The 25,866-nt window shown below is 48.0% G+C and overlaps 2 protein-coding genes and 1 long non-coding RNA gene across 6 annotated transcripts in view; 2 read left to right on the top strand and 1 right to left on the bottom strand.

Annotated features, from left to right (window-relative positions):
* Positions 1 to 1,202: 1,202 nt before the first annotated feature.
* On the top strand, positions 1,203 to 5,564 carry STMN3 (stathmin 3). Its single transcript, XM_077117506.1, has 4 exons — positions 1,203 to 1,569; positions 1,831 to 2,006; positions 3,378 to 3,569; positions 3,912 to 5,564. Exons 1-4 carry the CDS (start codon positions 1,392 to 1,394, stop codon positions 3,969 to 3,971), a joined length of 606 nt encoding a protein of 201 aa, XP_076973621.1. The 5' UTR covers positions 1,203 to 1,391; the 3' UTR covers positions 3,972 to 5,564.
* A 4,037-nt stretch (positions 5,565 to 9,601) lies between these two features.
* Positions 9,602 to 13,107, bottom strand: LOC143647648 (uncharacterized). 2 transcript variants are annotated; one of them, XR_013158176.1, is made up of 4 exons: positions 12,631 to 13,107; positions 12,360 to 12,537; positions 11,487 to 11,698; positions 9,602 to 10,805 (listed from the first exon to the last, which is right to left on the bottom strand). It is a non-coding gene; the product is annotated as an uncharacterized LOC143647648 (long non-coding RNA). The 2 variants fall into 2 exon arrangements; XR_013158175.1 differs by having other exon boundaries at positions 9,602 to 11,698.
* The window catches only part of GMEB2 (glucocorticoid modulatory element binding protein 2), a 49,774-nt gene continuing 35,922 nt past the window's right edge, over positions 12,015 to 25,866 (top strand). Inside the window, exons 1-2 of one of the 3 annotated variants that reach the window (XM_077117469.1) lie at positions 12,015 to 12,111; positions 25,173 to 25,363. In XM_077117469.1, coding sequence (XP_076973584.1) covers positions 25,233 to 25,363 — 131 coding nt within the window. In that variant the 5' untranslated portion in view covers positions 12,015 to 12,111; positions 25,173 to 25,232. Of the gene's footprint in view, positions 12,112 to 12,325; positions 13,267 to 23,356; positions 23,803 to 25,172; positions 25,364 to 25,866 lie in introns of those variants that run through there. The other 2 variants (XM_077117473.1, XM_077117476.1) reach the window with 2 other exon arrangements.

Genomic DNA, 25,866 nt, shown 5'->3' with positions numbered 1-25,866 from the left:
TCCCGAACCTTTCCTAGGTCCCTGCCTCCCTTCACCGTCCCACACAGCCTCCCCCCACCATGCTTTTCTTTGCAGAAGAGGTGGGGCCACCGAGTAATTGGTATCCAGTGAGGTCGTTCACTGCACTGATAGCTCAAGGCCTGAGATGCACCTGATGTCTTCTGTCCTGGGTCCTGTTTCCATGCCACTGTTTCTCAATTTCACGTGAAAAAAATCAGCTTTCTGTGTAAAACTTAATCAGAAAGTTTCTTGTCCATCTAAATACATGCCCCAACTCTTGTCTGCTCCTTCAAGGGCATTGGTGCACACATTGAGCCTGCTTTTCTCTTTATGGAAATGAGATTTCCTTTCCCTGGAGCTCTTCTCTGCTTCATTGACAAAAGGTGTGGGTGCAAGAGTCTCTCAGAGTCTGTATCTGGAGAAGGGGAAGGACCCCAGGCAGTCTGGGACTGCATTTTGAGAAATGTTGCTCACCTGAGCCCCAGCGCCCTCAGCCTAGGGAGACTCTGCAACATGTGTGCACTTGCAACCTAGAGAGATGCTAAAATTGTTTCCATTTTGAGAGTCGGCATCTTCCCCATTCCCTGATAGAGTTCAGGGCCCTGGCAGCTAGAGTTCCCTTCCCATTCCAGTCGGGAAGTCGGGAATTTGATCTGAAAAGGAGCAAGAGGGCAGGCCGTGGTGCTGAACGGACAGCTCCTTCCCCTTAAGCCATTCATAGCATCTGTGGCCGAGCCCAGCCCCAAATGGGCAGCAAGTGTCAGCCGAGGGGCCAAGAAAGCAGTGCCCACAGAGAGTGACGTCAGCGGCCTCCTGCCCGTGCTGGTCCTAGCCATGAGTTTATTTAATCTTGTCCCCCCATGTGGGTGAGTGTCCGCAAGTGCGAGGGATGCGGAAAGGAGCAGGAGGAGAGGGCGCTGACAGTCAGAAAGCCACACAGGGACAGAGAGCCACAGAGAGAGCCATGCGGAGAGAAAGGGAGGAATGGAAAGAGAATCAGGAGGGCACTCCCAGACCTAGAAAGATACAAAGAGATAGAGTGATGGAGACAGAAAGACACAGAGGGATGGACAGAGACCAAAAGAGACAGAGACATGAAGAGAGAACAAAAGAGAGATACACATGACAATGCAGAAGAGTGAGATAGATAAAGGCTGAGAGAGAGAAAGGGTGGGGGGCGGTGGGGGGGGGGGAGAGAGAGAGACATAGAGACAGAGACAGAGACAGGAGTTAAGAGATGGAAACCCAGAGGCACAGCCAGGGAAACTCAAGAGTCAAATGGTCTGCGAGAGAGAGTAAGCAAGCAGGAGGAGCATGAGAGAACAGACTAGAGCCAGAGTCACAGGTGCACAAAAAGAAGCAAAAGGCAGTCTCACAGAGAGACACACAGAATGGAGCGGAGAAGAGATGGCGCAGCAGACAGACCCAAGCCCACGTGTGGCCTCACCCTCACCCTCAGCCTCATGCCCACAGCCTACAAGGAGAAGATGAAGGAGCTTTCTGTGCTCTCCCTGATCTGCTCCTGCTTCTACTCGCAGCCGCACCCCAGCACCATCTACCAGTATGGGGGTGAGTGTCCCCCGGCCCGTGCCCCTGTGGGGGCTTCACCCCATCCAACTTCTGCTCCCCAACCCGCTGTGGTCTCTCCAAAACCTCCTGGTCTGGCTGCCTGAAAGCCCTTGGGGCCAATGGCTCCAACCTGGAGAGCCCAGCATGGGGGAAGCACCCTGTCCTGGTCTTGGATTTGGCTTGCTCTGGGGATGTACCCTCAGCCTGTCCCACTCTCCCAGCCCAGCGCCACTGATGCAGCCATCTTGTTCTGCCCCACAGATATGGAGGTGAAGCAGCTGGACAAGCGTGCCTCTGGCCAGAGCTTCGAGGTCATCCTCAAGTCTCCTTCGGACCTATCCCCAGAGAGTCCAGTGCTCTCCTCTCCCCCCAAGAAGAAGGACGTCTCCCTGGAGGAGCTGCAGAGGCGGCTGGAGGCAGCTCAGGAGCGGAGGAAGGTAAGGGGCCTCTACCCTGGTCCGTGAGGAGGGGGTGCTCCTGGCACAGACAAGGTCCCCAAAGTGCAGGTTTCAGGTTCTTGCTTCTCAGGGCTTCTGCCTATGGTGGGGAAGGGCTCAAGCTTCCTTGGACTTCCCTCCACTCCAAGAGATGGGTATGGGTCAGAGAGGAGGAAGTATCCCGAGGTAGCAGCAGCTGGAAGGAGACCCTGGGGTGCCTGTAGGGGCCCTGGGGTGCTCTTGAGGGGCTCTTGGTTGCCTGGAGGGGCCCTGGGGTGCTCTGGAGGAGCCCTGGGTGACTGGAGGGGCCCTGAGGTGCTCTAGAGGGGACCCTGGTGAACAAGGTTGGGTTGGCAATCTCCTGTGAGCTGAGAAGTGAGCAGGAAGAGAGGGAGGGAGGGATGGAGGACCTCCTCGGCTGACTCCATGAGGGGGAGCTTAGTGGGTTACCTCTGGGGCACCTGGCTCCAGACCCCTCCTGCCCCTCGCCTCACACACACAGAAAGGGGTGGAAGCTTGAGGTGCCATTTCGGGGTGAGCCTGCCCTGCCCAAAGGGCACCCAGCAAGTTCTGGTGATGCCCAGGAGCAGGCCTGGCAGCGTTCTCTGCCAGCGCTGCTGTGGGTCGAGCAAGGAGGCTAACTACCGGCCACTTCGTGTTGTTTCCCTGCTCCCCTCCCAGGGTTACCAGGCCTGCACCCCATGCTGGCCACTTGGCCCCTCACCCGTAGCCCTGGGGACCCACTGCTCACACTTTAACTGGGTGCTCAGAACCTGACGTGCTCAGCCGGGTGGGCAGCTGACGGCCCAGGAGGGGCAGACAGGGCACGGCCCTGCAGGGGGTACTCTCAGCCTAGAGGGCAGTGGGGCAGTTCTGCAGAATAAGGACAGTGCAGGATGAGCAGCGGAAGCTCTGGTTTGCCTGGACTGAGGGGTCTCCCAGTCCACATGCAAACTGTGACGTGGTGGCCACCCTTGAGGAAGCAGATCAGTGTAGACCCAAGCTCCTTGAGGAATGCGTCCAGGGGACAGGGGAGGTAGGCCTAGGCTGGGCAGAGGCCAGGGCACCTGGGCAGGAATAGGCAGGGTGCACTGGGTAATGGCTTCGGTATTTACTCGGGAACAGAGCGAAGGGCAGGTGGGTCCCCTGCTGCAAACGCGCGGTGCCCCTTCTCCCTGCCTTGCCCCGACGCCAGGTCAGCTCAGGGACAGGTGGGGACTTGCGCGGCCGGTGCAGCGCGGGGTAGGCAGAAGGGTTGCCCGGGCAGCGCGAGCCCTGGACGTGGGGAGGGCGGGTCCCGGCGTGAAGGCGGGGCCCGGCCGTGGTGGGGCGAAGCCCGGCGTGTGGAGCTGACCGCAGTCGCCCGCGCAGACGCAGGAAGCGCAGGTGCTGAAGCAGCTGGCTGAGCGGCGCGAGCACGAGCGCGAGGTACTGCACAAGGCGCTGGAGGAGAACAACAACTTCAGCCGCCTGGCGGAGGAGAAGCTCAATCACAAGATGGAGCTCAGCAAGGAGATCCGCGAGGCGCACCTGGCGGCGCTGCGCGAGCGGCTGCGCGAGAAGGTGAGGGCCCAGCAGGGCTCAGGCGCGGGCCTCTACCTTGCCGTCCCCACTCGTGGCAGGGGAGGCACGGCTGGGGCCCGGGCAATAAAAAAGGAGCGAGTTCGCGACCTTTGCGGGGCTGGACGAGGCGCGTCCTGGGACGGGGTGGCGGGGGGTAGCCACCCCGGGCCTGTGCCCGGGTGGTGGCGTAAGCCTTGCCCCAATGAGGGCCGCGGCCGCCGCCCTCTGGCTTAAGTGGTCGCGGGGCGCGGTCTTGGGCCGGTGCTTCGGGCACCCCCTGCTCTCGGCGCCACCGGGCTGGGGGATCAGCTCAGGCCCCGCCCACCGCCTCTCTCCCGGCAGGAGCTGCATGCTGCCGAGGTGCGCAGGAACAAGGAGCAGCGGGAGGAGGTGTCTGGCTAGAGCTTGTCCCCGCAGCTCGCCGCCGCCGGACCCTGCGACAGACAGGAGCAAACTCCGGTTTTGGTTTTGTTTTGTTCAACTTTGTCTAGATGCACCTTTTGTTCTGCCCCGCCCTCCCCAGCTCTCCCCAGCAGCTCCTGGCTCCCGCTTCTCCCCACGCCCCGCCTACTGCCTTGCCCTGCCTTGGAGGCCAGCTCTCTGGCTGCAGGCTCCCGGTGGAGAAGCCCCGGCCAAGGGTGGCCTGGGCCCCCTCCTAGACCCCTTAAGTGGATGTGGGTGCGACCTGAATAAATCCAGCCTTGGCTGGACTGTTGGTGCCGGCTCCGTGGTCGCCGGAAACAAGGGCCACAGCGCCTGCTGTCTTCTGTCGGGAGGTGCAGGTCTGGTGGTGGCGAGGTCACTGCCAGCCCCACAGCCAGTGTGTGCTGCAGAACCTCTGGCAGCTGAGACCCCATTTAATGTGGACGTTCCGTGATGGGGTGGGCAGAGACCCAAGCGTCCTCGGAGACCACCTGCCCTGTAGCTTGCAGCCATCGTGGGGGAACGGCAGGGTGTGGATGGCCAAGTTTGTGGGGAAGTGGGCACGCCCCCCAGGGACACATGTGCTGTCACCCTGGTCTAGAGGGATGTGAGGCCTGTGCAGGCCCCTGGCCCAGGAAAGCCTGTCTCCCCCCATCTCCCCCCAACCCAGGGCCTTGTAGGTGACCTCTGAAGGACCCCTGTGCTTGGAAACCTTCAGGGGTTGGCTCCCACCCCACCCCCTGCTCAGGCAGAACATGCTCCGGCCAGGTGTGTTCCCCCTGAGGAGACAGGGAGGGGCTAGGGATCAGTGAACCAGATGCCTGCAGGTGCAGAGGTTGGGAAGGAGAGGGCCAGGATTCCCCAGCCAGTCTCCCCACTCCAGGACCTATCCTGGGGTGTCCTCAGCTCAAGCCCACCAACTGGAGGTTGGAGACCTGGCACTAGGTCTCTTCTGCCAAGAACCCCTGGCCTGGGTCCTTCCCCCAAACGTTGGCCTGGGAGACTCCCAGATCCCTAGTGTTGGCCTTCGAGGGTTGGGGGGGATGGGGCACCCTGTCTTCGTGCCACTGCAACATTCTCACCTTCTCCACGGCCAGGTGCTGGGGGCAGGGTCCCTGTGGGCCGTCTGCTGGGTGTAGAGTGTGAGAGGGGCCGGGCTACAAGTTCTCACATGACCCAGAGCTGGTGCCTCAGAAGCTGCAATCCCCAGAGCCACGGATACTACCCGACACACAGACCCCCAGGGAACTGCTGGTGGTCTTCTAGGGCCCAGCCAGAGAGCGTGGTGAGCACAGGATCCCCTACAGCGGGCTTAGAGGAAGGAGGGTCCCGGCCTGTCTCCTCCCCACCATGTCAGCCTCCAGAGGGCCGAGGCACCAGGCTGTGCCAGCGGTGCCCACCCGTGGGCTGTGGGGCTCATAGGGGTGTGGAAGGGGAGCGACTTGTCCTGACAGCGGGAGGCTGGAGTCACATGCACGCCATCTAATCCACGTAGTGAATTTAAACATTAATTCAAATGAACAATTAAAGGAAAAAACCTGTATGTTTAAGAAGTGGTTGGAACTGCCCAAATGTGTGTGTCCTCCCTCTCTGGGTTAGGGGACGGGCTGTGCGCTCGCTGCCTCTGCCCCGGGACTGAGTGTGTTTGGTGTGTAACTCCTAAGGGAAGCTTGTTATAAATCTTGTTTTTATTACCATGATCATGAGTTGTTCTAATGACAATGGTGATTTTAAGAATGAGTGTGAAAATGATAACAGCAGGCTGCTTTTGTCTGGAAACCCAGATGGGGGGTCAGGTGGCACTGGGACCGGCCTCTGAGGGCAAAAGTTGGGGCGGAGGCCCAGGGCTGCTGGGCCTGGGAACTGGGATGTGCTGGCCATTCCTGGATGGCTGCAGAGGAACTGGGCCTCCCTTGGGGCAGTTCTGACCCCAGAATGGAGACTGGAGCCGCAGGAAGAGGGCCAGCAGGAAAAGGCGCATTTGGCAGGGGCCATCCACCAGGTCCGAGGCCAGGCCTGGGAAAGTGCCTGTCCCCCCAGGGCCGAGATTTAGCACTCCTTCCCCCAGGCTCCCTTGCCTCTGCTGGGCCGCCTTCCTTCCCTGTCCAGGGAGAGGTGGGCAGGTAAGCACCCAGACCATACGGTGGGCAAGTGCTGAGAGGTGTGCAGGAGCGGAGGGGGGGGGGGGGCAGGGGAGACCACGCAGAAGGGAGAAGGGACTCAGAGGTGGGTGGGGCTCTGCAAACCTGTGGGAGTCCCAGCAGAGCCCGCATGCGGGGAGCACACGTGTGCGTACCACATAAAACGCACACGGATCTGGCGTCCCGAGGACAGGGCCGGTGGGGCTGCTGAAACCTGAGGAGGCCCCTGGTAAGGCATGGAGTGCCAACTGGGGCTTGTCAGTCACCGTTGGGGGCCTCTAACCTCAGGCCGAGGGGCGCCTTTATGGCTTAGTACCCCTTTCCAGGAACAAGGAAAACAAAGGTGAGACTCCTGGGAAGCCAGTCAGAAGCTGCGTCAGTTGTCTGTGGCTGTGCCACAAATAACCCCCCAAAACACGGGGTCTTAAAGCCACAAACATTATCCCACAGCTGCTATCAGTTAGGGATTCAGGAGCCCAGTGCACCCTTGGCCCCGTGCGTCCTTGCCGCGTTCCGGGGCTGAGGGGGCCCTAACAGGGGCAGTCTGTGCCCAGGGCAGGGGGCCCCTATGTGTCAAAGAACCTGTGACATATTTTAGAGCCACATCAGCAGCTGTGCCCTGAGGGCCCCCAGGGGTGTCCGGTAAGCACGAGCAGGGCCAGGCAGCCATGTGGGGTGGTGTTCTAGTTTCCTAGCTGCCGGAATGCAACACACCAGAGACGGATTGGCTTTTAATAAAAGGGGATTTATTTCATTAGTTCTTCAGAGGAAAAGCAACTTTCATCTGAGGTTCTTTCTTACGTGGGAAGGCTCAGGGTAATCTCTGCTGGCCTTCTCTCCAGGCCTCTGAGTTCCAACAACTTTCCCCAGGGTGATTCCTTTTTGCATCTCCAAAGGCCTGGGCTGAGCCGAGAGTGCTGAGATGAGGTATGCCAAGCTGCTTGGGCTGCTTACATTGAGCTCTCTCATTTAAGCACCAGCCAATTAAGTCAAACGTCATTCACTGCAGTAGGCACGCCTCCTAGCCGACTGCAGATTTATTTGGCAACAGAGGGTCACATACCATTGGCTCATGTCCACAGGAACATAACTAGGCACCTTCACCTGGCCAAATTGACAAGTGAATCTAACTGCCACAGGTGTGCAGTGCAGTGGCGAGGCGAGCATCAAGCCCCCGCGTGTCTCTTCTTGCTGAAGGAGCACCGTGTGGCCACTCAGCTGCTGTGTGACATGAGGGGTGGCTTAAAAGTATTTGCCATTTACTCGCACTTCCAGCAGCCCTTGAGGGCCCTTTGCGCAGCATGCCCTAGATGCAGCGCTGGGGGAAACCAGCACCCCGAGCGCACGTGCCAGTCTTGCAGTCTACCATTTGTCCAAGCACTTTAAAATGTTTTGTATTCTTCACAATGTCCACGTGGAGGGTAAAGAGTAGGTATTATGTGATTACATCAGCTTTTATGTTTCTTTTCTGGTTAAAAATGTCCAAGTTCACTGACCACGGCAAAGGATGAAGTCAGAAAGCAGAGAGCGCAGCGCGCGAGGCCCCATGCCAGCACGGTGCTTAGGACATCCCGGAACAGCAGTTCCCAAACTTTGGTCCTAGGGACCCCTTTAATAATCTCATTTTATGGAGGACTCCAAGGAGCTTTGTTTATATGGATTATATCGACTGATAGTTAAATTTGAAATCAAAACAAATTAAAAAGTATTAATTCATGGGAGTAAACTCATTACACATTAACATATATAATATTTTAATGAAAAAATCTGGCCTCACACAGAACTGGAAAAGGAAGAACTCTTTAATAGCTTCTTCTGTTATATTAAATGAAAGCTTGATGAGGTGTAGTTTCTTAAAAATTGATTTCAACCTGAATCTGAAAGCATATCAATGAACTTTTCACACCTTGTTACATGAAAATTCATTGGTTCATCTTGCATTTAGCATCTTTTATGCGTGCTGTTCATTTGGAAAACAATAGTTCATAAGTTGTACAGAGCTTCCCAATGTGGATGTGTGGTATCAGACAATAAGAAGCCACACTTGTCACCAGCCAAGCTCATCAGAATCCTTTGCACACTGAGGCATGTCTGACAGAATTCTAATTTTTGCTGGAAAGCTTGAATTTTACCATTTGTAATAAATGCTGTCCCTTGCTTTCCTTAAAGGGAAACTTATGCTTAGACAAAATGTCTGCCCAAATCCAAGTGTCAAAAACTGTAGTTTGTCCAATCTTTCTTTCAGGTAAAAATGGGGGTTCTAAGAAAAAAGTGGCTAGTTCAGCTGGCAACTAATTGTCAGAATTTAATAAAATTAACTTGACTGCTTCCTCAAGGTCATTTTACTGCTGAAGTGCCGGCTTCTGCGCCCCCAGGGCAGCTGCCCACCCTCGACAAGAGACAGGGCAGAGACAGTTTCCGGCTTGATGCAGAAAATAGGTCTAACTTCAGGGGCCCTCTGGTGGGGTCTTGGGGCTCTCAAGGTCCACGGGCCATACTTCGAGAGCAGCTGTACTAGGATTTACTTACTTGGCCCCTCATCACTGAACCTTTATGTTGTTTCCAGCTTTTTGCTCTTGTAAAGGCTGAGCCTCTCTCTACATAAGCCTTGTCGTTTTCCCAGGGACACGGCCCCGTCCCCAGTACCCTCCTCCCTGAGACTGGAGCAAAGGTGTCCCCAGTCCCTGGGGCCGAGTGTCCACTGTATGAGGGGACTTGTTTAGAAATGAACCTGGCCCACGCACCACGAGGGGACTCTGGGGGAGAACTCTGCATCCCAAGGGGCACCTAGAGCAGCTGCCCATCGTGTCACCATCCAAGGAACGCCTGAGCATGGGCCCTAGCATGGTACAGGCAGAGCCGAGACAGCTGCGGCTGGGGTCTGCAGTCTGGCCCCCAGGGATTCATCTGCCTCTGGGCTCCCTGTTAGGGGGCAGGGCGGCGGAGTATCTTTTTGAGTTTAAGCTTGAGTCCAAGTTTTCTATTACTTGTGCCCCAAAACACCCCAGGTGAGGTGGATTCCTAAATCCTGAGCCAGGAGTCTGGTCACTTTGGGGGTCTCCATGCAAACTGCCCAGCACTCTCCCAGAGGGCTGCAGGCTGGGACTCCTGCTACGGGGAGGGTGGGGCCAGCACCCCATCAAGGCTCGCAGAGAGCAGGCGGCAAGATGGGGCCAGAACCTGCATTTCCAGGCTCAACCTTAAGCCCTTGCTTCCTTTTGGGCTTTCTTCAACTGCCACCTTTTTGATGAGTCCTTCTGGGCCACTCCGTCAAGCCTTTACTACCCCCTGCCCCCAACCTGTTCCTCCACACACACCCCACCCTCCTTCTCCCTGGCACATGCCACCCGTCTGACTTAATTGCTAGTTTATCTTTAGTTGTCTGCTTCCTCCCACAGGAATGTCACCTCCATGGGGCCAGTGATTTCTATTTTAGTCACTGCGGAAACTCCAGTGCCTTATTAAATATATGCTTTCAACTTTTATTTTGAATGAATTTTAGACTTACAGAATAGTTGCAAAAACAGCAGAGGGTTCATGTTTCTGAAGGTGGCTGCAATAAACCCCACATAAGTAACTTAAGCAAGTCACTACGTAAGTAACTTAAGCAAGGCTAAATGTCCCCAGTTGAGGTGCTCCCTCCAAAAGCTTCAGGGGAGGTGCCTTCTTGCTCTGTCCAGCTTCTGTGGGCCCACTCCAGCCTCCCCTGAGTGTCTTCTTCTGTCCCTTAGAAGGACACTTGCCACTGGATCTGGGGTTACCACTGAGGTGGCCCAATGAACTCATCTCAGGACTCTTAGCTATAGCTGTAAAGACCATTTCCACATAAGGTCACATCACAGGGGTGGGGTCCTGGGACATGAGCCCTCCACTCAGCCCACTACAGCAGGTTTGCACACAGCCACTGCTCAGCTCCCTGCTGTTAACACCTAACACCAGCACAACTATTAACTACAAACCTTATTGAAATTTCACCAGAATTCCCACCAATGTCCCGTTTTTTTGTTCCTGGATCCTACACTGCATTTAGTTGTCACGTGTCCTTAATTTCCCCCAATCTCAGACAGTCCTTCAATCTTTTCTTCTCTTTCAGGACCGTGATACTTACGGGTATTGATCATTTATTTTTTCACATGTCTCACATTTGGGTTTGTCTGTTTTCTCATGAATTTTTGGCAAGAACATCACAGAAACGATGCTGTGTCCTCTAAGCTTTGTGACACAGGGTTCCTGATGCCAACCCATCTTTGGCTGTGATCCTGACGAGTCTCCACCATGAGGTGACTCTTTCCCTTTGCAGTTACTAAATATGTTTAAAAAGAATTACTTTTCCTATCACTGGCTTGAGTTTATTCTACATTATTAAGTAACGGTCAAAGTGCAGCTGTTTCTAATTGTAAAATCACTGATGTGAAAGCTTCCCATTCTGGGGAAACAGTCCTTAGTTGGCTTCCTCCTGGGGTGGTAGTGTGGGGTCAGGACTCAAGCCTGACCCAGGCATGGGTTGCCCACTTCTGATGGGCTCCAGTCTGTCCAGACAAATTGGTGTGCGCTTCAGCCCTCAGCATGCAGCCTCTTCTTGGTCCCCATGTACCAAACATGTTTTGAGAGGGCAAAGTGCCCATGCTGCTCTGAAAATGGACAGCTGTCACTCTATGGTACAATTTGCCAGCTGTGCAAATAGAGAAACCAAGGCAGAGGAAAATAAGGAACAACGCGTGCACTGACCTGTTCTCACACCTGCTCAGGCACTGAGCAGGGAAAAGGTTAAGTACCACTTAGGACCACACTGGAGCCTCACCCTGTATCTCTCAAATCAGACAGCCAAGACTGGTTTTATACCTGGCTCTCAAGTAAAAGAAACTCAGAAAATGACCTTCTCATGTTCTGAAAAATCTAATAACTTGATATTCCAGCACTTTAACCATTCTTAAAAAAATGATTTTTCAGAGTGTCCCTAGCTCCACATCTGGGTGGTTTTTGTAGCTAGTACTAGTGAGGAACAGAATTTTAAATTCAAATTTGAATCATCACCATACTGGACAGTGTAACCGAGGACCAGTATTTCTAATACTGTATGACAGTTAATTCTGAATTTACAACGTGCAAAGCCCTTTTTAAAGATTTCCCAACACAGTTGAAATAAATCGCATGTAGACCCATATCTGGTTTTATCACAGCATTTTTTCCTGTGCATTGTCCTCCACCCCTAAAAGCCCTACACCTTCTCCAACGTGAGTTTTCTTCACACATGCACGCAAGTTAACTCCTTCAACACTGAAGGCCTTCCATTATCTTGCTATTATAAATAACTGCGATGTAGGCACATCTTCTCGGCATCTCCTACTTTTACCTTAAAACAGGTGCTGAGCGGAAGAACTGCTGGTCAGACGAGCCTCTCACCCTGCAAGGCTTTGCTGAAGCGGGCCGGGGAGTTCAGAGCCGCCTGGCCGCAGGGCTCTTGCCGGAGGTGTCCGAGCGCCTGTGCCGTCCAGCGGGCCCGGGACACATGGGGTGGGCGCTGCACACGCGGGGTCTGCCTTCTCGTGGATTCTCTCGATTCCGCTGCAAAGAGTTTCCAGGTTCAGCCCTTGAGCGGAGAACGAGATGACCCGGCGGGGCACCAGCCCACTCTCGGAGAGGGAAACCCGGGCCCGAGCAGGACGCCACGAACCCCGCGGCCAGCCAGATCTCGGCTTCCGCGCACGCGCGCCGAGCCCCGTCAGGCATTATTTCACAGGGCCGCCCGCCTCCCCGCCGAGCGCAAGATAAGTCACCAGGCCCGCCCCAGCCCGTGCGTGCGCGCCCCTTCGCCTGCGTCACCAGGAAGCGCGCGCCCGGGCCTCCGCCGCCGCCGCCGCCGCCGAATCCCCAACAAGGAGCGAAGCCAGCGGCCGCCGCCTTCGCCAGCCGCGCCGCCGCCGCCCGCTCGTTGCTGCCGGCGCCGGGTGCCCGAGAAAGCCGGGCCGCGGCCCCAGGTAAGCGGCGCCCGCGGCGGGGCCGGCGGCCGCCCGTCCCCCACCCCCCCCGCAGCGAGGCCTCTCGCTCCGCTCACGCGCCGTCGTCCAGTCAGGGGTCCCTGCGGAGCGTCAGGACGTTACGGCGGGGGGAGGGGAGGGCCGGGGGAGGGGCGGTGGCGGCGGCGCGTCGGGGCGGCGGCGCGTCCGGGCGGCGGCGCGTCCGGCCTCCATCTTGGCGTCCGGGCCTGGCGTGCGGCGCCTCCTACCTCCATCTTAGCCGGGCGGCGTCGCGTTGCGTCCGGCCTCCATTTTAGTGCCCGGGCCGGTGGTGGCGCGTCCTTTTTATCTCGTCCGGCCGTGCCCTTGGCGCCGCGTGGAGTCTCTCGCCAGAGCAAGGCCCGCGCAGCCGTGTACCCGATCGCCCCTAAAGGGAAACCTCGTCGCCTAGATAAGCCCAAGCACAGCAGACTAGTGAAGAGAGCGGTTGTGCAGAAGTGGCTTGTTAGGAAACTCCCTCCCGCTTCGGGGAAGACATACCTGAGGGGGAAGGATGGAATATACTTTCAGGTTCAAGTAGGGGTTGCGATACACCGCCCACGCGGGGGTCGTGGCGGCGGCGGCGACTGGGGTCTCGAAGGGCCTGACCCCGCGCCTCTTTGCCCACGCCCCTGCGGGCTGCGTGCGCGACGCTGCGGGTCTAGGGCCGTTGCTTCCTTAGTCGAGATGCTCCCAAAGGGTATTTTTATCAAAGGAGACTTTTTGATTTGTCCATTAGATACGGAACGCCTCCGAATCTGACGTACTGACTCCACACCAACATTTCTGCCGTGCTCTATACATTATTTTTAAAATCTTTTCTCATAATTCATCTCAGTTTATTTGGGGCTCATTTCACATTAGCAAGGAATCCAAGCTTTGGGGTTATAACTGTTTGGGTCTCTGCCGCATCCCTTCCTTGCTGTGTGGCCCTCCCAGGGGCGCCCAGGCGGCAGCACCCCGCCTGTGGACCAGCTGTTCGGTACACGGACAAAACTTATATCAATCCTTGAACTGTTTGCTGTGATGTAATGTTTACATGTGTTGCTCTGATATTTTAGTACAGTTGTCATTGGAGACGGAAGAATTCAGTTTTCTCCATACGCCCTACTTAATGCTTTGCGAAGTTTTGAAAATGTGGGTGAGGACTCCTGCCTGATGGTTTGGTCCCTGCCTTTTTGCAGCTTTTGATTGAAGTATGAGTTTCATTGCCCCAGCTGAGCTCACCCTAAATGAAAGGAGAGGTACCACCCCGTAAGAGCCCTGGACCGTGAGAAATGAGTGCCGTAGTCAACATTATCTTAAAAGTAATTCCAAAGTGGTCTATTCATTCAGATTTGTTTCAAGCCCTTAGTTTTGAAGCCTAAATCTAGAACGCCGAAGTTGTGCTAGTGAAACACATTTATATTTTAGAAATATCAAGTAGTTCTGTCAATATAAATGAACTCATTGTTGCAGCTTTTCTGGCTAAAAAGCGTTTGAAGACAGTCTCCTGGAGACCCTGGCATAGGCTGGCAGCCCAGGCAGCTGAAGGAAGTTCACACGTGACACTCTCTCTCCCTGCGGGCACCTGTTAGCTGCTCTGTTTAAATTGGAGGGTTAATAAGTGGCTCGGTAGCACAAGAGCATTTTCAGGGTTTTCTAAAACCTGGTTTTAGAAACCAGGTTTATGCGCTTTTTTCCTCCCAATGCTGGTTTTCCCCGCTCTCCTAAAGCAAGAGGGGAGGTATTTTCTTTTGCCTAGCATCCATCTTTAGTTTTTGCTTTTAGCCGGTTTTCTGTAGCAACATGAATGTATGTTTCCTAATCGAATGCTCTTTTGGCTCTTGACGCTTTTCCCTGCTTATCACAGTTTACCCAAGTCTTCATGCCAGGAGCTATGCTCTCACCAGCCTCCTTGCTGTGGATTAAACGACACACAGTGCGTTCCGCGGTCCAGGCCTTTGCGAGTCTGTTAGTGCTGGAGAAATGAATGCGAGCAAGTGGACTTTCCCACAAATGGCTCACAGTTTCCCTTGGTTTCTTCTTCTTTTTTTTTTAGAATGCTTATTTTCTATTTCCTTCCTTACCCCTACTTCAACTCACCTGCATTTCTTGGTTCCTTGGATTTCTTTGTCAGGGATTAGTGAGAGATTGGCTGTTGTCTCAGTTTCCCAAGTTGCCAAGCAAGTACCATGAAGTGTTTGGCTTAACAGGACTTTATTAGCTTGTGGTTTCAGAGGCTAGAGGTCCAAAATCAAGGCATCAGTGAGGCTCTGCGTTCTCCTAGAAACCTGTGGCGTTCTGGCAGTAGCTCACCACGATACTGGGAGTTTCTTGAACTACATCTGCTCTCCATCATACCGCACTCTCTCTCCTTGATTCTGCTCTTCTGGTTTCTCCTGACTTCCTACTGCTTCTTGTGGCCTCCTCTGACTTGTTTCTGGCTTCTTTTTTATAAAACCTCTGGTAATGTGGATTAAGACCAACCCTCATTGACTTGGGCTACACCGTAACTAAAAAATAACAATCTTCAAGAGGTCCAGTTTATGAACGGTTCATACCCAGAAGGGCACAGGTTAACATTAGGGATATGTGTGTTGGGGTGCACCATTCAACCCACCAGCTTTCATTTGCAGCTGGTGGCCTGGGAGGTCCTAGCTGTTTCTTTTCTCCTATTCATCTTGCCTGGGACCCACTGGCTTCTTTTACTTGTTGGTTTAGAGATGTTTGGAGATCTGTTCCAGGTTAGAAAGAGGGAGCCCATGGGTCCTGCTGTGCATCTAGTCAGTTGACCAAACGGGCAAATGACATGGAGGAAAGGAAACCAGGATGGGTCTGAAGGCCCTTTGGTCCTTTGCAAACTGTGCCACTGCCCCAGCAGACAATTACAAAAATATTTAAGTGCTAGTTGATGTAAATTGAGTCTGAATTAGTGAAAATTTACAACCCTTGAGGCCAAGTTTTATAATTTGTAGTTCAAGTTGGTTTGGTTAATTCTGGCAGAGAAAGCCTAATTACAGAGCATTTGCTGGGAAATAGCATATCACAGAGGTCTTCACACAGGGATTACTTTCACTGAAAGAACTCTTCAACAGAGAATGTTCTTGATGGGTTGAAAGTCAGCACACAGCCTGGGGTGCCTCGTGTGTGGCCCAGTCCCTGCTCGGTGCCACAGGGAGGTGGCGCAGCTTGGCCCTCCCACACGTGTCAGCTTTGGGGGCAGGTGATGTCATTGGTAGTATATATTTTGAGTGTTGTGGCTTTGCCCCTATGAAACTTATTCCTGCAAAGGAGAAGCTAAGCCTATTTATAATTATGCCTAAACGTCACACCCAGAGAACCTCTTTTGTTGTTCAGATTTGGCCTCACTCTCTCTAAGCAAACTCAGCAGGTAAACTCACCGCCCAACCCCCTTCATGGGACATAACTCCCAGAGGTGATCTCCTTGGCAATGTGGAACATGACTTCCGGGATGAACCAGGACCTGGCATCAAGGGATTGCGAACACCTTCTTGAACAAAAGAGGGAAGAGAGAGGTGGGACAAAATAAAGTTTCAGTGGTTGAGAGATTTCAGAGTTGAGAGGTTATCTCGGAGGTTATTCTTATGCATTATATAGATATTCCTTTTTAGTTGATGGTGTACTGGAGTAGCTGGAAGGAAGTACCTGAAACTGCTGAGCTGGGTTCCAGTAGCCTTGATTCTGGAAGATGATTTTATAATTCTGTACCTTTTACAATATGATTGTGTGAAAATCTTGTGGCTGGCACTCCCTTTATCCAGGGTATGGACAGATGAGTGAAAAATAAGGATTAAAAAATAAATAAATGATGTGGGGGATAAAGGGTTAAAAATTGGGTTGATTGAAATACTAGTGGTCAATGAAAGGAAGGGGTGAGGAAGGTGGGATGTATGAGTATTTTCTCTTTTGTTTCTTTTTTCAAGTGATGCAATATTCTAAAAATGATAATGGTGATGAATACACAACTATGTGATGATATTGTAAGCCATCGATTGATTGTATTCTGTGGATGGACTGTACATGTGTGAAGATTTCTCAGGGGAAAAAAAAAAGCATTGGAAAACATGAGGCCAGTCTTTCACTGTTCAGGGGAACTCATTTCCCTGAACTGCTCATTAGTCTGAGGATGGTTGAATGTGTTTCATTGTTGTCCCTTAGGGCGCATTTATAAATTATGTTTTACCTATATTGCTTCAATAAACTTTCAACCCTTGCAAAAAAAAAAAATTGATGGGGAAATATTTTTCTTAGGAAAGTTCTGTGTTAGTCGGTCTCATTTGACCAGGTAATATTTACTTATAAGTTGAAAATGTTTCCAAATACTAGAAATTCTTTTCTGTAGTTCTTCTAATAAAAGTTTTCAAATCAACTTGTTCCAGTATTCTTTGCTCATTAACAAATGCCATGATAAAATGAAGTTCTGAAAATTTTCCTTTTACAAATTTTTTATATTCTCTATTATCTGGCTTATATCTAATCCTACAAAGTAATTCTGTTTTAATTTTTTTTTGGCAATTAAATTTTTTAAATTTTGCAGACTGTAAAATTAACCTTTATGGCTTTTTTAAATTTAATCAGTTTTATTGAGAAATATTCATGCACAATATAATCCATCCAGAGTGTACAATCAGAGGCTCACAGTATCATCACATAGTGTGCATTCGTCACCACAATAACCTCTATGACGTTTTGGTGTGTGGTTCCATGAGTTTTAATACATTTGTAGATTTGGTGTACTCAACAGAACACTCAGGGTGCAGGACTGTCCAGTCAGCCGCCAATTCCCTGTTATGCTCTACTTTTATTGTCTCGTTCTCCACCCCAGCACTCCACCCCCCACCTGTCAGCGTCTGCTGATCTATTCTCTATCATGACACCAACACTATTGTCCTTCTGAGAACATCTTATAAATGGAACCATGGAGTATTTTACACAGAGATTTGATTCTTCTGCTCAGCCTAGTGCCTGTGGGATTCATCCTGTTTTTGAATCCATAGTTCATCCTGACTATGGATGAATTTGGGTTCGTGTGTAAGTGTACCACTCTTTGTTCATCCATTCACCACTGAAGGCCATTTGGGTGGTTCCAGCCTTTGACAATTATGAACAAAGCTGCCATAAACATTTGGGAGTAGGTTTTCAAATAGACATACATTTTTATTTTCTAGGATAAATGTTGAGAGTGGAATTGCTAGGTCAAATGGTAAGAGTCTGTTTAACTGTTTAAGAATCTACCAAGCCATTTTCCAGAGTGGCTGTACTATTTTGCACTTCACGTGTAGTGTGTGAGTGTCCAGTTGCTCTGCCTCCTCATTAGCAGCTTTTTAATTATACTTTATTTTTTTTAGCTATTTAGTAGTGTGCAGTGGTACATCAATGTGGATTTAATTTGTATTTCCTTGTCAGTTAATGATGCTGAGCACCTTTTTCAATGTGCTTATTTGCTAACCATATTATCTTCTCTGGTGAAGTATCTGTTGAAATTCTTTGCCCATTTTTTTGTTGTTTTTAATGTATTAACTTCCTTTTAATTTTTTTCCTTTTCTGTTAGAGAAGTTATCAGTTTACAGAACAATCAGGCTTACGATACAGGATTCTCATAGACCACTCTATTATTAACACCTTGCATTGGTGTGGTATATTTGTTCCAGTAGATGAAAGCACATTTTTATGATTGTACTATTAACTGTAGCTCATGGTTTAACTTCAGGTTCACTGTTTTTGTCTTGTAACCCATTTTTTAAATTGTGTTGTTTGTTTTCTTACTGGTGAGTTTCGAGGGTATATGCTTTCAGTGCAAGTTTTTTTTTTTTGGTCAAACATGGTTTAAAAATATGTTCTTTTAGTCTATGGCTTGTCTTTTCACTGTCCATTCTCTATTTGTCCAATTATGATACTCAAATTTAGTGTTATAATACTAGAATACTAGAATACTATAATACTACTTAGAATGAATTTTTACCACTTCAAGTGGAATGTGGAAACTACTACCATGTAGATCCCTTTATCATCCTCCTTTTAAGTTGTAGTTGTCATATGTCTACATTGAAAATCTCACCAGATAGTATTATTCCTTTGGTTTCATCAGCATCCACATTTCAAGGAGAAAAAATGGCTGATTGTATTTAGATGTTGACATTTCTGCTGCTCTCCCTTCTTTCCTGAACTTCTGAATTTCCCACTACAGTAATTTCCCTCTGTCTGAAGTGTTCCATTAGTATTTCTTCTAGAGCATGTCTGCTTATTTGAAAATACCTTTTTTCACCTTCATTTCTAAAGGATCTGTTTACTGGATATATAATTCTGGATTGACAATCTTTTTTTTTTTTTCCCAGCTCACTAAAAATGTTGTTCCCTACCTTCTGTCCTCCATGAAGTTATTTGAATCATTCCTATATAGGTAATATGTACTCTTTAAGCTAGCTGCTTTTGAAGTTTTTTTTGTTTGTCTTTGGTTTTCAGCAGTTTGATTATGCTTTAGGCATGGATTTCTTTGACTTTATTTAGTTTAAAGATTGCTGAGTTTCCTGATTGTAAATTTATGTCTTTCACTAAATTTGAGAAGTGTTCAGCCACTATTTCTTCAAATATTATTTTCAGTATAACCCTTGTTCTCTTCTCCTACTGAGACTCTGATGACATGAATGTTCAACTTTTTAATATTGTTCCACAGCTCTCTAAAGCTCTGTTCATTCCCCCCCCCCCCATATTCTTCTTTCTCTCTGTTGTTTAGATTAGGTAATCTCCTTTGATTTATCTTTAGTTTATTGACTCTTTCCACTATCATCTCCAATCTGCTATTGACCCCATCCAATGAAGTTTTAAAATTTCAGTATATTTTTTAATTCCAAAATTTCCATTTGATTATAAAAACTTTCTGTCTTTCCATTTGGCTTTACTACTGTAAAGTCTTTGTTAATTTCAACAGTCCATCTCAAGAGTGCTTTCTCTTGACTTATTATTTTTTAATGCAATTTTATTGAGATGTATTCACTTAATATACAAACTATCCGAAGTATACAGTTACTGACTCACGGTATCATCACATGGTTGTGTATACATCCCTCTGATCAATTTTACATTTTCATTTTGCTTATTTTTTTCCTTTAAGAATCAGTCAGATTTTCCTAGTTCTTTATATGCCAAGTAATTTTGAATTGTATTCTATATACTAAGAATATGATGTGATAAGACTCTAGGTATTGCTTAAATCTCATAGGGGATGTAGATGCTTTAGTTTTTGCAGGAAATCATCCTGGGTAGGTTCAGGCTGCAACTTTTGACCTACCTTCTGCTTACTGTGGTTCATATGTATGTTGAATTGTCAGAACCTCTGCAGTGCTGTTTGGGTCTCTGCTGTGTAAACTCCTTCCAAGAGCCAGTCTGAGACCCAGGCAGTGGTCTGCCCTGTAGTTCAGGTCTCGGAACCTTTGGTTTGTCATTTACGGTCAGTTCCATACATGCACAGCTTTAGGATGATCCGCAAATTCCCTTTTTGCATCTCCCTTCTCTCCATGATCTTCTCATCCTCCGGTTTCCAGAGGCCCCCCTTCTCTGTCCTTTGGCTAGAAATCTGGAGTTTTAGTCTCCCCTCTGACTCACGACGGGGTCTGTCTCTAGGGCCCAGTGTAGGGAGGATAGAAAGAGAGAAACACTCTTTGAACCCTACCTCCTCTTGTCAGAGAGAAGGATCCCTGTCCCTCAGAGTTTAAGATGCCTCAATGGCCACTGCCCACTGCTACCTTCACAGGATTGCAGTTTGGGGGCTGGGACTTGCCTGAGGAGAAGGCCAAGAAAGATTTAAAAAAACAACCCCACAGGGCATTTTCTCCACCCTCCCTGACCTGTAAGTGTTTCCGTTCCCTTTCCTCAGACCAGAGAGGAATTCTTTTGGAGTTCTTTCTTCATGTGGTGCATAGTTCTGGGATTCAGTCTTCTTTTGCATTCCAGCCAGGAGCTACAGAGGGAAAAATTAAAAACCAGGAAACTCAACTTCAGATAAGTCACACTTTGATTTCTGGTCTTCTTCCCCAATTCTCATGCTGCCATTTAGTTTCATGGCCCCTAAATAGCTGCTCTCTGCATTCCGTTCCAGGGTTTTAGAAGCATCCAGTGGGAAAGACAAAGTAGATTCTACATGTTCCATTTTAACCAGAACTGGAAACCCTGTAATAGCCTTTTAATTTTTTTTAATTTTTAAATTTTGAAATACATTCAAACCCAAAGGACAGTTACAAAACCAATACAACCCCCCCACATAAAACCCCAACACACTTCTAGCCCCCAGGTACCCAAATCTACCAATTTTATCTTCTTGCTGCATTTGATGTATCATCCTATCCATCCATCTGTCATTCCATTTTCTGAACACTTGAGTGTATACATCATGTTTCTTGCACGTTTGTGTACTGCCAAGTGTATTTTCCTAAGAACAAGGATATTCACTTATGTAACTACTTTTAATGCAGTTACCAAGTTCAAGCAATTTAACATTGGCATAAAGCCTATGTCTGCATTCCATTTTTTTCATAGTGTCCCTTTGAGCCTTTTCTCCTCCCTTGCAAGATCCCATTCAGGATCATGTGTTGCATTTAATTGTCTTAATCTCTTTAGTCTCTCTCTTTTGTAAAATTGCAGTAATATATACACAATATAAACTTTTCCATCATAACCATTCCCAAGAATACCATTTCAATGGAATTAATCATGTTCACAATATTGCAGTATCTTCATTACCTTCCATTATTAAAACTTTCCCATATCCCCAAATATAAACCCTAAACCCATTGTGTATTAACTCCCAGTTTCCCCTGATCCCCACCCCTGATAACCTGTACTTTAATTTCTAACTCAAGGAGACTACACATTCTTTGTAGTTACCATGGGGCATAAATGTAACATCCTAAATCTATAACAATCTTGTTTGATTTGATACGAACTTAACTTCAATAGCATATACAAACTGTATTCTTATACTCTTCCTCTCCTGTCACATTTATGTAATTCTTGTCACAAATTAAATATTTATACATTATGAAGTCAGTACCATTGATTTATCGTGAAATTTGTGCATTTTTAAAGCCTCTAAGAAGTAAAAAGTGGAGTCAAAAACCAAAATGTAATAGTACTGGCATTTATATTTACCCATGTCATTATTCTCACTGGGGCTCTTTATTTCTTCATGTGGCTTCAGTTTATTGTCCTTTCTTTTCAATCTGCAAAGCTCTCAAGCATTTCCTATAGGGCCAGTCTAGGGTTGACAAACTCCCTCAGCTTTTATTTATCTGGGGATGTCTTAGTCTTGCCCTCAATTTTTTTTTAAATTTAAATTTTTTTTTTAATGTAGAATGGAATGATCATATATTAAGAATGTTTGTGTTTCTTTCTTGTAATTTTTTTAAAAAAATTTAATAAAAAAATTTTTAAAAATAATTTTTTTATTTTTTTAAATACCAAAAAACGCCAAACAAATGTAAACATTCGTAACTTCTGATCATTCCGTTCTACATATATAATCAGTAATTCACAATATCATCACATAGTTGCATATTCATCATCATGATCATATCTTGGAACATTTGCATCTATTCAGAAAAAGAAATAAAAAGAAAACAGAAAAAAATTCATACATACCATCCCCCTTCACCCCTCCCCCTCACCAATCACCAGCATTTCACTCTAAATTTATTTTAACATTTGTTCCCCCTATTATTTATTTTTATTCCTTATGTTTTACTCGTCTGTTGATAAGGTAGATAAAAGAAGCATCAAACAAGGTTTTCACAGTCACACAGTCACATTGTGAAATCTATATCATTATACAATCATGTTCAAGAAAGGTGGCTACTGGAATACAGCTCTACATTTTCAGGCAGTTCCCTCCAGCCTCTCCACTACATCTTGATTTAGAAGGTGATATCTATTTAATGCAAGAATAACCTCCAGGATAACCTCTCGACTCTGTTTGGAATCTCTCAGCCATTGACACTTTATTTTGTCTCATTTCACTCTTCCGCCTTTTGGTCAAGAAGGTTTTCTCAGTCCCCTGATGCTTGATCTCAGCTCATTCTAGGGGTTTTCTCAATCCCTTGATGCTGAGTCTAGCTCATTCCAGGATTTCTGTCCCACGTTGCCAGGAAGGTCCACACCCCTGGGAGTCATGTCCCATGTATCAGGGGAAGGGTGGTGAGTTTGCTTGTTGTGTTGGCTGGAGAGAGAGGCCACATCTGAGCAACAAAAGAGGTTCCCTTGGGGGTGACTCTTAGGCCTAATTTTAAGTAGGCTTGACCTATCCCTTGTAGGGTTAAGTGTCATATGAACAAACTCCAAGATTGGGGGCTTAGCCTATAGCTTTGATTGTCCACTTGTGAGAATATCAAGAATTCAACTTGAGGAGGTTGAATTTTCCCCCTTTCTCACCATTCCCCGAAGGGGACTTTCTTGCCCTCAATTTTGAAAGACAGTTTGCCAGACACAAAGTTCCTGGTTTGTAGTATTTTGCTTTTAGCACTTTAAACATGAATCTCACTGCTGCCTTGCTTCCATGGTTTCTGATGAGAAACAGGCATTTAGTCTTATTGAGGCTCCCTTATATGTGGCATGTTGCATCTCTCACCACGTTCAGAATCCTCTATCTTTGGCATTTGACAGTCTGATTATAATATGCCACAATATGGGTCTCTTTGAGTTTATCCTGTTTGGAGTTTGTCAAGCATCTTGAGTGTGTATATTCATGTTTTTTGTTAAATTTGGAAAGTTTTCAGCCATGTTTCTTTAAATATTATCTATCCCCTTTTTTCTCTTTCTTTTCCTTCTGGGACTCCTGATGAATATGTTGGTGTGCTTGATGGTGCGCCACAGATTCCCCAGGCTCTGTTCTCTTTTCTTCATTCTTTCCTCCTTCTCCTTAGACTGGATTATTTCCATGGTCTTATCACCAAATTCACTGATTCTTTCTTCACCAGCTCCGATCTCCTGTTGAACCCTTCTAGGGAATTTTTAATTTCTGTTACTGTGGTCTTTAGCTCTGGTTCCTTTTCATAAATTCCATTTCTCCATAATATTTTCTTTGTGTTCATCTATCATTTTCCTGATTTCCTTTAGTTCTTTGTCCATGGTTTCCTTTAGCTTTTTTTTTTTTTTTTTTTTTTTTTTAGCATATTTAGGACCTTTTTAAAAATGTCTTTAGTATGCCTCAGGTCTGGTCCTCTTCATTGATGATTCCTAATGCTTTAATCTTCTCCTTGGCTAGTCTATTACTTCCTGTTCTTTGTATGTTTTGTAATCTTTTATTGAAACCTAGACTTTTTTTTGTATATATCTTTATTGATAACTCTTAACATACATTCATCACCACGATCATTTTTCAGAACATTTGCATCACTCCAGAAAAAAAATAAAAATAAAAAAATTCATACATACCATACACGTTATCCCTCCCTCTCATTGACCTCTCAGAAAAATTTATCTCTGCCCAATTTATTTTAACGTTTGCCCCCCCGTTATTTGTTTCTTCTTTATCCATATTTTTTACTCATCTGTGCGTACCCTCGATAGAAGGAGCATCAGACACAAGGTTTTCACAATCCCACAGTCACATTGTAAAAGGCTTATCTTCATACAATCATCTCCAAGAGTCAAAACTACTGGAACACAGCTCAACAGCTTCAGGTACTTCCCTCCAGCCACTCCGATACACCATAAACTAAAAATGGATATCTGTATAATGCATAGGAATAACCTCCAGGATAACCTCTCAACTCTGTTTGAAATCTCACTGCCACTGAAATTTTATTTTGTCTCATTTCTCTCTTCCCCCTTTTGGCCAAGAAGGCTCTCTCATTCCCTTGATTCCCGGTCCACACTCATCCCAGGAGTCCTGTCCCACGTTGCCAGAGAGATTTACACCCCTGGAAGTCATATCCCTTGTGTGTGTGTGTGTGGGGGGGAGGGTAGTGCGCTCACCTGCTGTGTTGGCTTAGAAAGAGAAACCTGAACATTTTGATATTTTAATGTATTTGCTGTAATTTAGACTCTGTAACCTTTATTTCTTAAGCTTGTATCCAACTAATGTTATGACAAACCTTTCCTTGAATGCCAAAACTAACAAAAAGAAGAAAGTAAAAAGAAAACACCTTCCCCAATCTTTGCAGATTGACCTATCCTAGTGCTTCAGGCCTTCTCTATACATTGGGTTGTAGAGGGGCAGCTCCAGGCCAAAGCATAGGGACCTGCATGATCCTTTCTGTGTGCACCTCTCGTCTCCATCATGTGGCACACATGTATGACCATATAAGATCCCCCATTTACGTGGTGCCAAATGTCACCTCTCCCTGGAAACAGTTTCCTCACCATCTCAGCACAATGCTGTGTCCTACAGCCCCAGGCAGCTACAACTTGACTAAAACTCTGTGAGCCACCTTAGACTCGCAGAGCAGGTTCTAGGAGGGTGATTTCTTCAGGCCATCACTGACAGATATGTGCTCCCAATGTGTGCTCAGGGGCCACTCTGCTCCCTCCAGAACAGGGACCAGGGGTCTGCACTGGGACTGCAGGCCAGCTCCACCCTGAGCTGGTGAGGGATGGGGGAGAACCTACTGCATTTAAGAAGCTGTTATTGGGTGGGCCACTGTGGCTCAGCAGGCAAGAATGCTTGCTTGCCATGCCAGAAGACCCGGGTTCGATTCCCGGTGCCTGCCCATGTAAAAAATTAAAAAAAAAAAAAAAAAAGAAGCCGTTATTGAGTTGATGCCTGCCTGTTACTGTAGTCCTTTAATTGTTTTCTGAAGCACTGAGAAGGTTGTTTCTGCAGTTCTTGCGGGTTGCTGAAAGCTTCTGTAGGAGGAAGCATCTTATTCTGCCATCTTGATTGGCATATTAGCCCTTTTAATTATTGGCAAAAGTCCTTTTAATTATTGGTAAAAGACTGGGACTAAAAAATGAGACTTTGGAGATACTTTGAAGACAAATTCTGCTCAGGGATTTTTGCAGACAGGAAGATCACCTGTAACCTTTTGCCCTGCCTTGTTATTCTTCTCCAGGCCTTGGGACCCTGGAGCAGGGGCACGGCTGGTCCTGGGTGTCCTGCTCTCAGCTCTGTCATGGCGGCCCCAGATGTAAGCGTCCACATGGAGGAGGTGGTGGTTGTGACGACGCCTGACACTGCAGTGGATGGCAGCGGTGTGGAGGAAGTGAAGACTGTGCTCGTCACAACCAATCTGGCCCCTCACGGGTAAGGGATGTGCTTCATTCTTGCTTAGACTGAGGTGGGGGCCTGGCTGGGGTCTGACCTTGGCATGGCTGGTGTTCAGGTATAAGGGGTAAGCTCCAAGAGTATGTCCTTTTACTTAAACCTACTATACAATTTGACTCCAATATCTAAGTAAAGTGTGAAGAAAAGCATAGAAATGTCATCTCCACAAATAAGATCCAGCTGCAGATGTGTTGTCCCACTCTGTCTTCTACCTTTTTCCTACATTAGCTGTCCACATGGTTTTCATTTCTGAAAATACGTGATAATTTCTCTTTTGATGAAATAGAACACTAGTGACAATTGTTTTTTTCAGAAAAAGGGTTGAAGAGCTAGTGATTTTCTTGATATTTCTCATAACTTGGAGAGTTATTTTCCTAATCTACAGTAGAAATCTGTTTTAGTTTGCTAATGTTCCTGGAATGTAATATACCAGAAATGGGTTGGCTTTTATAAAGGGGCTGTATTAAGTTACAAGTTTACAG

The sequence above is a fragment of the Tamandua tetradactyla genome, chromosome 1 (assembly GCF_023851605.1).
Source record: "Tamandua tetradactyla isolate mTamTet1 chromosome 1, mTamTet1.pri, whole genome shotgun sequence".
Lineage (NCBI taxonomy): Eukaryota > Metazoa > Chordata > Mammalia > Pilosa > Myrmecophagidae > Tamandua > Tamandua tetradactyla.
This window is presented reverse-complemented; position numbering and strand designations above follow the sequence as displayed.

Excerpts from the sequence above, each read along its gene's own strand:
- STMN3 (XM_077117506.1), top strand. The coding sequence starts at position 1,392 with ATGGAGCGGAGAAGAGATGGCGCAGCAGACAGACCCAAGCCCACGTGT. Across the intron at positions 1,570-1,830 it reads CACCATCTACCAGTATGGGG|ATATGGAGGTGAAGCAGCTG; the intron begins GTGAGTGTCCCC and ends TCTGCCCCACAG. Across the intron at positions 3,570-3,911 it reads GCGAGCGGCTGCGCGAGAAG|GAGCTGCATGCTGCCGAGGT; the intron begins GTGAGGGCCCAG and ends CTCTCCCGGCAG.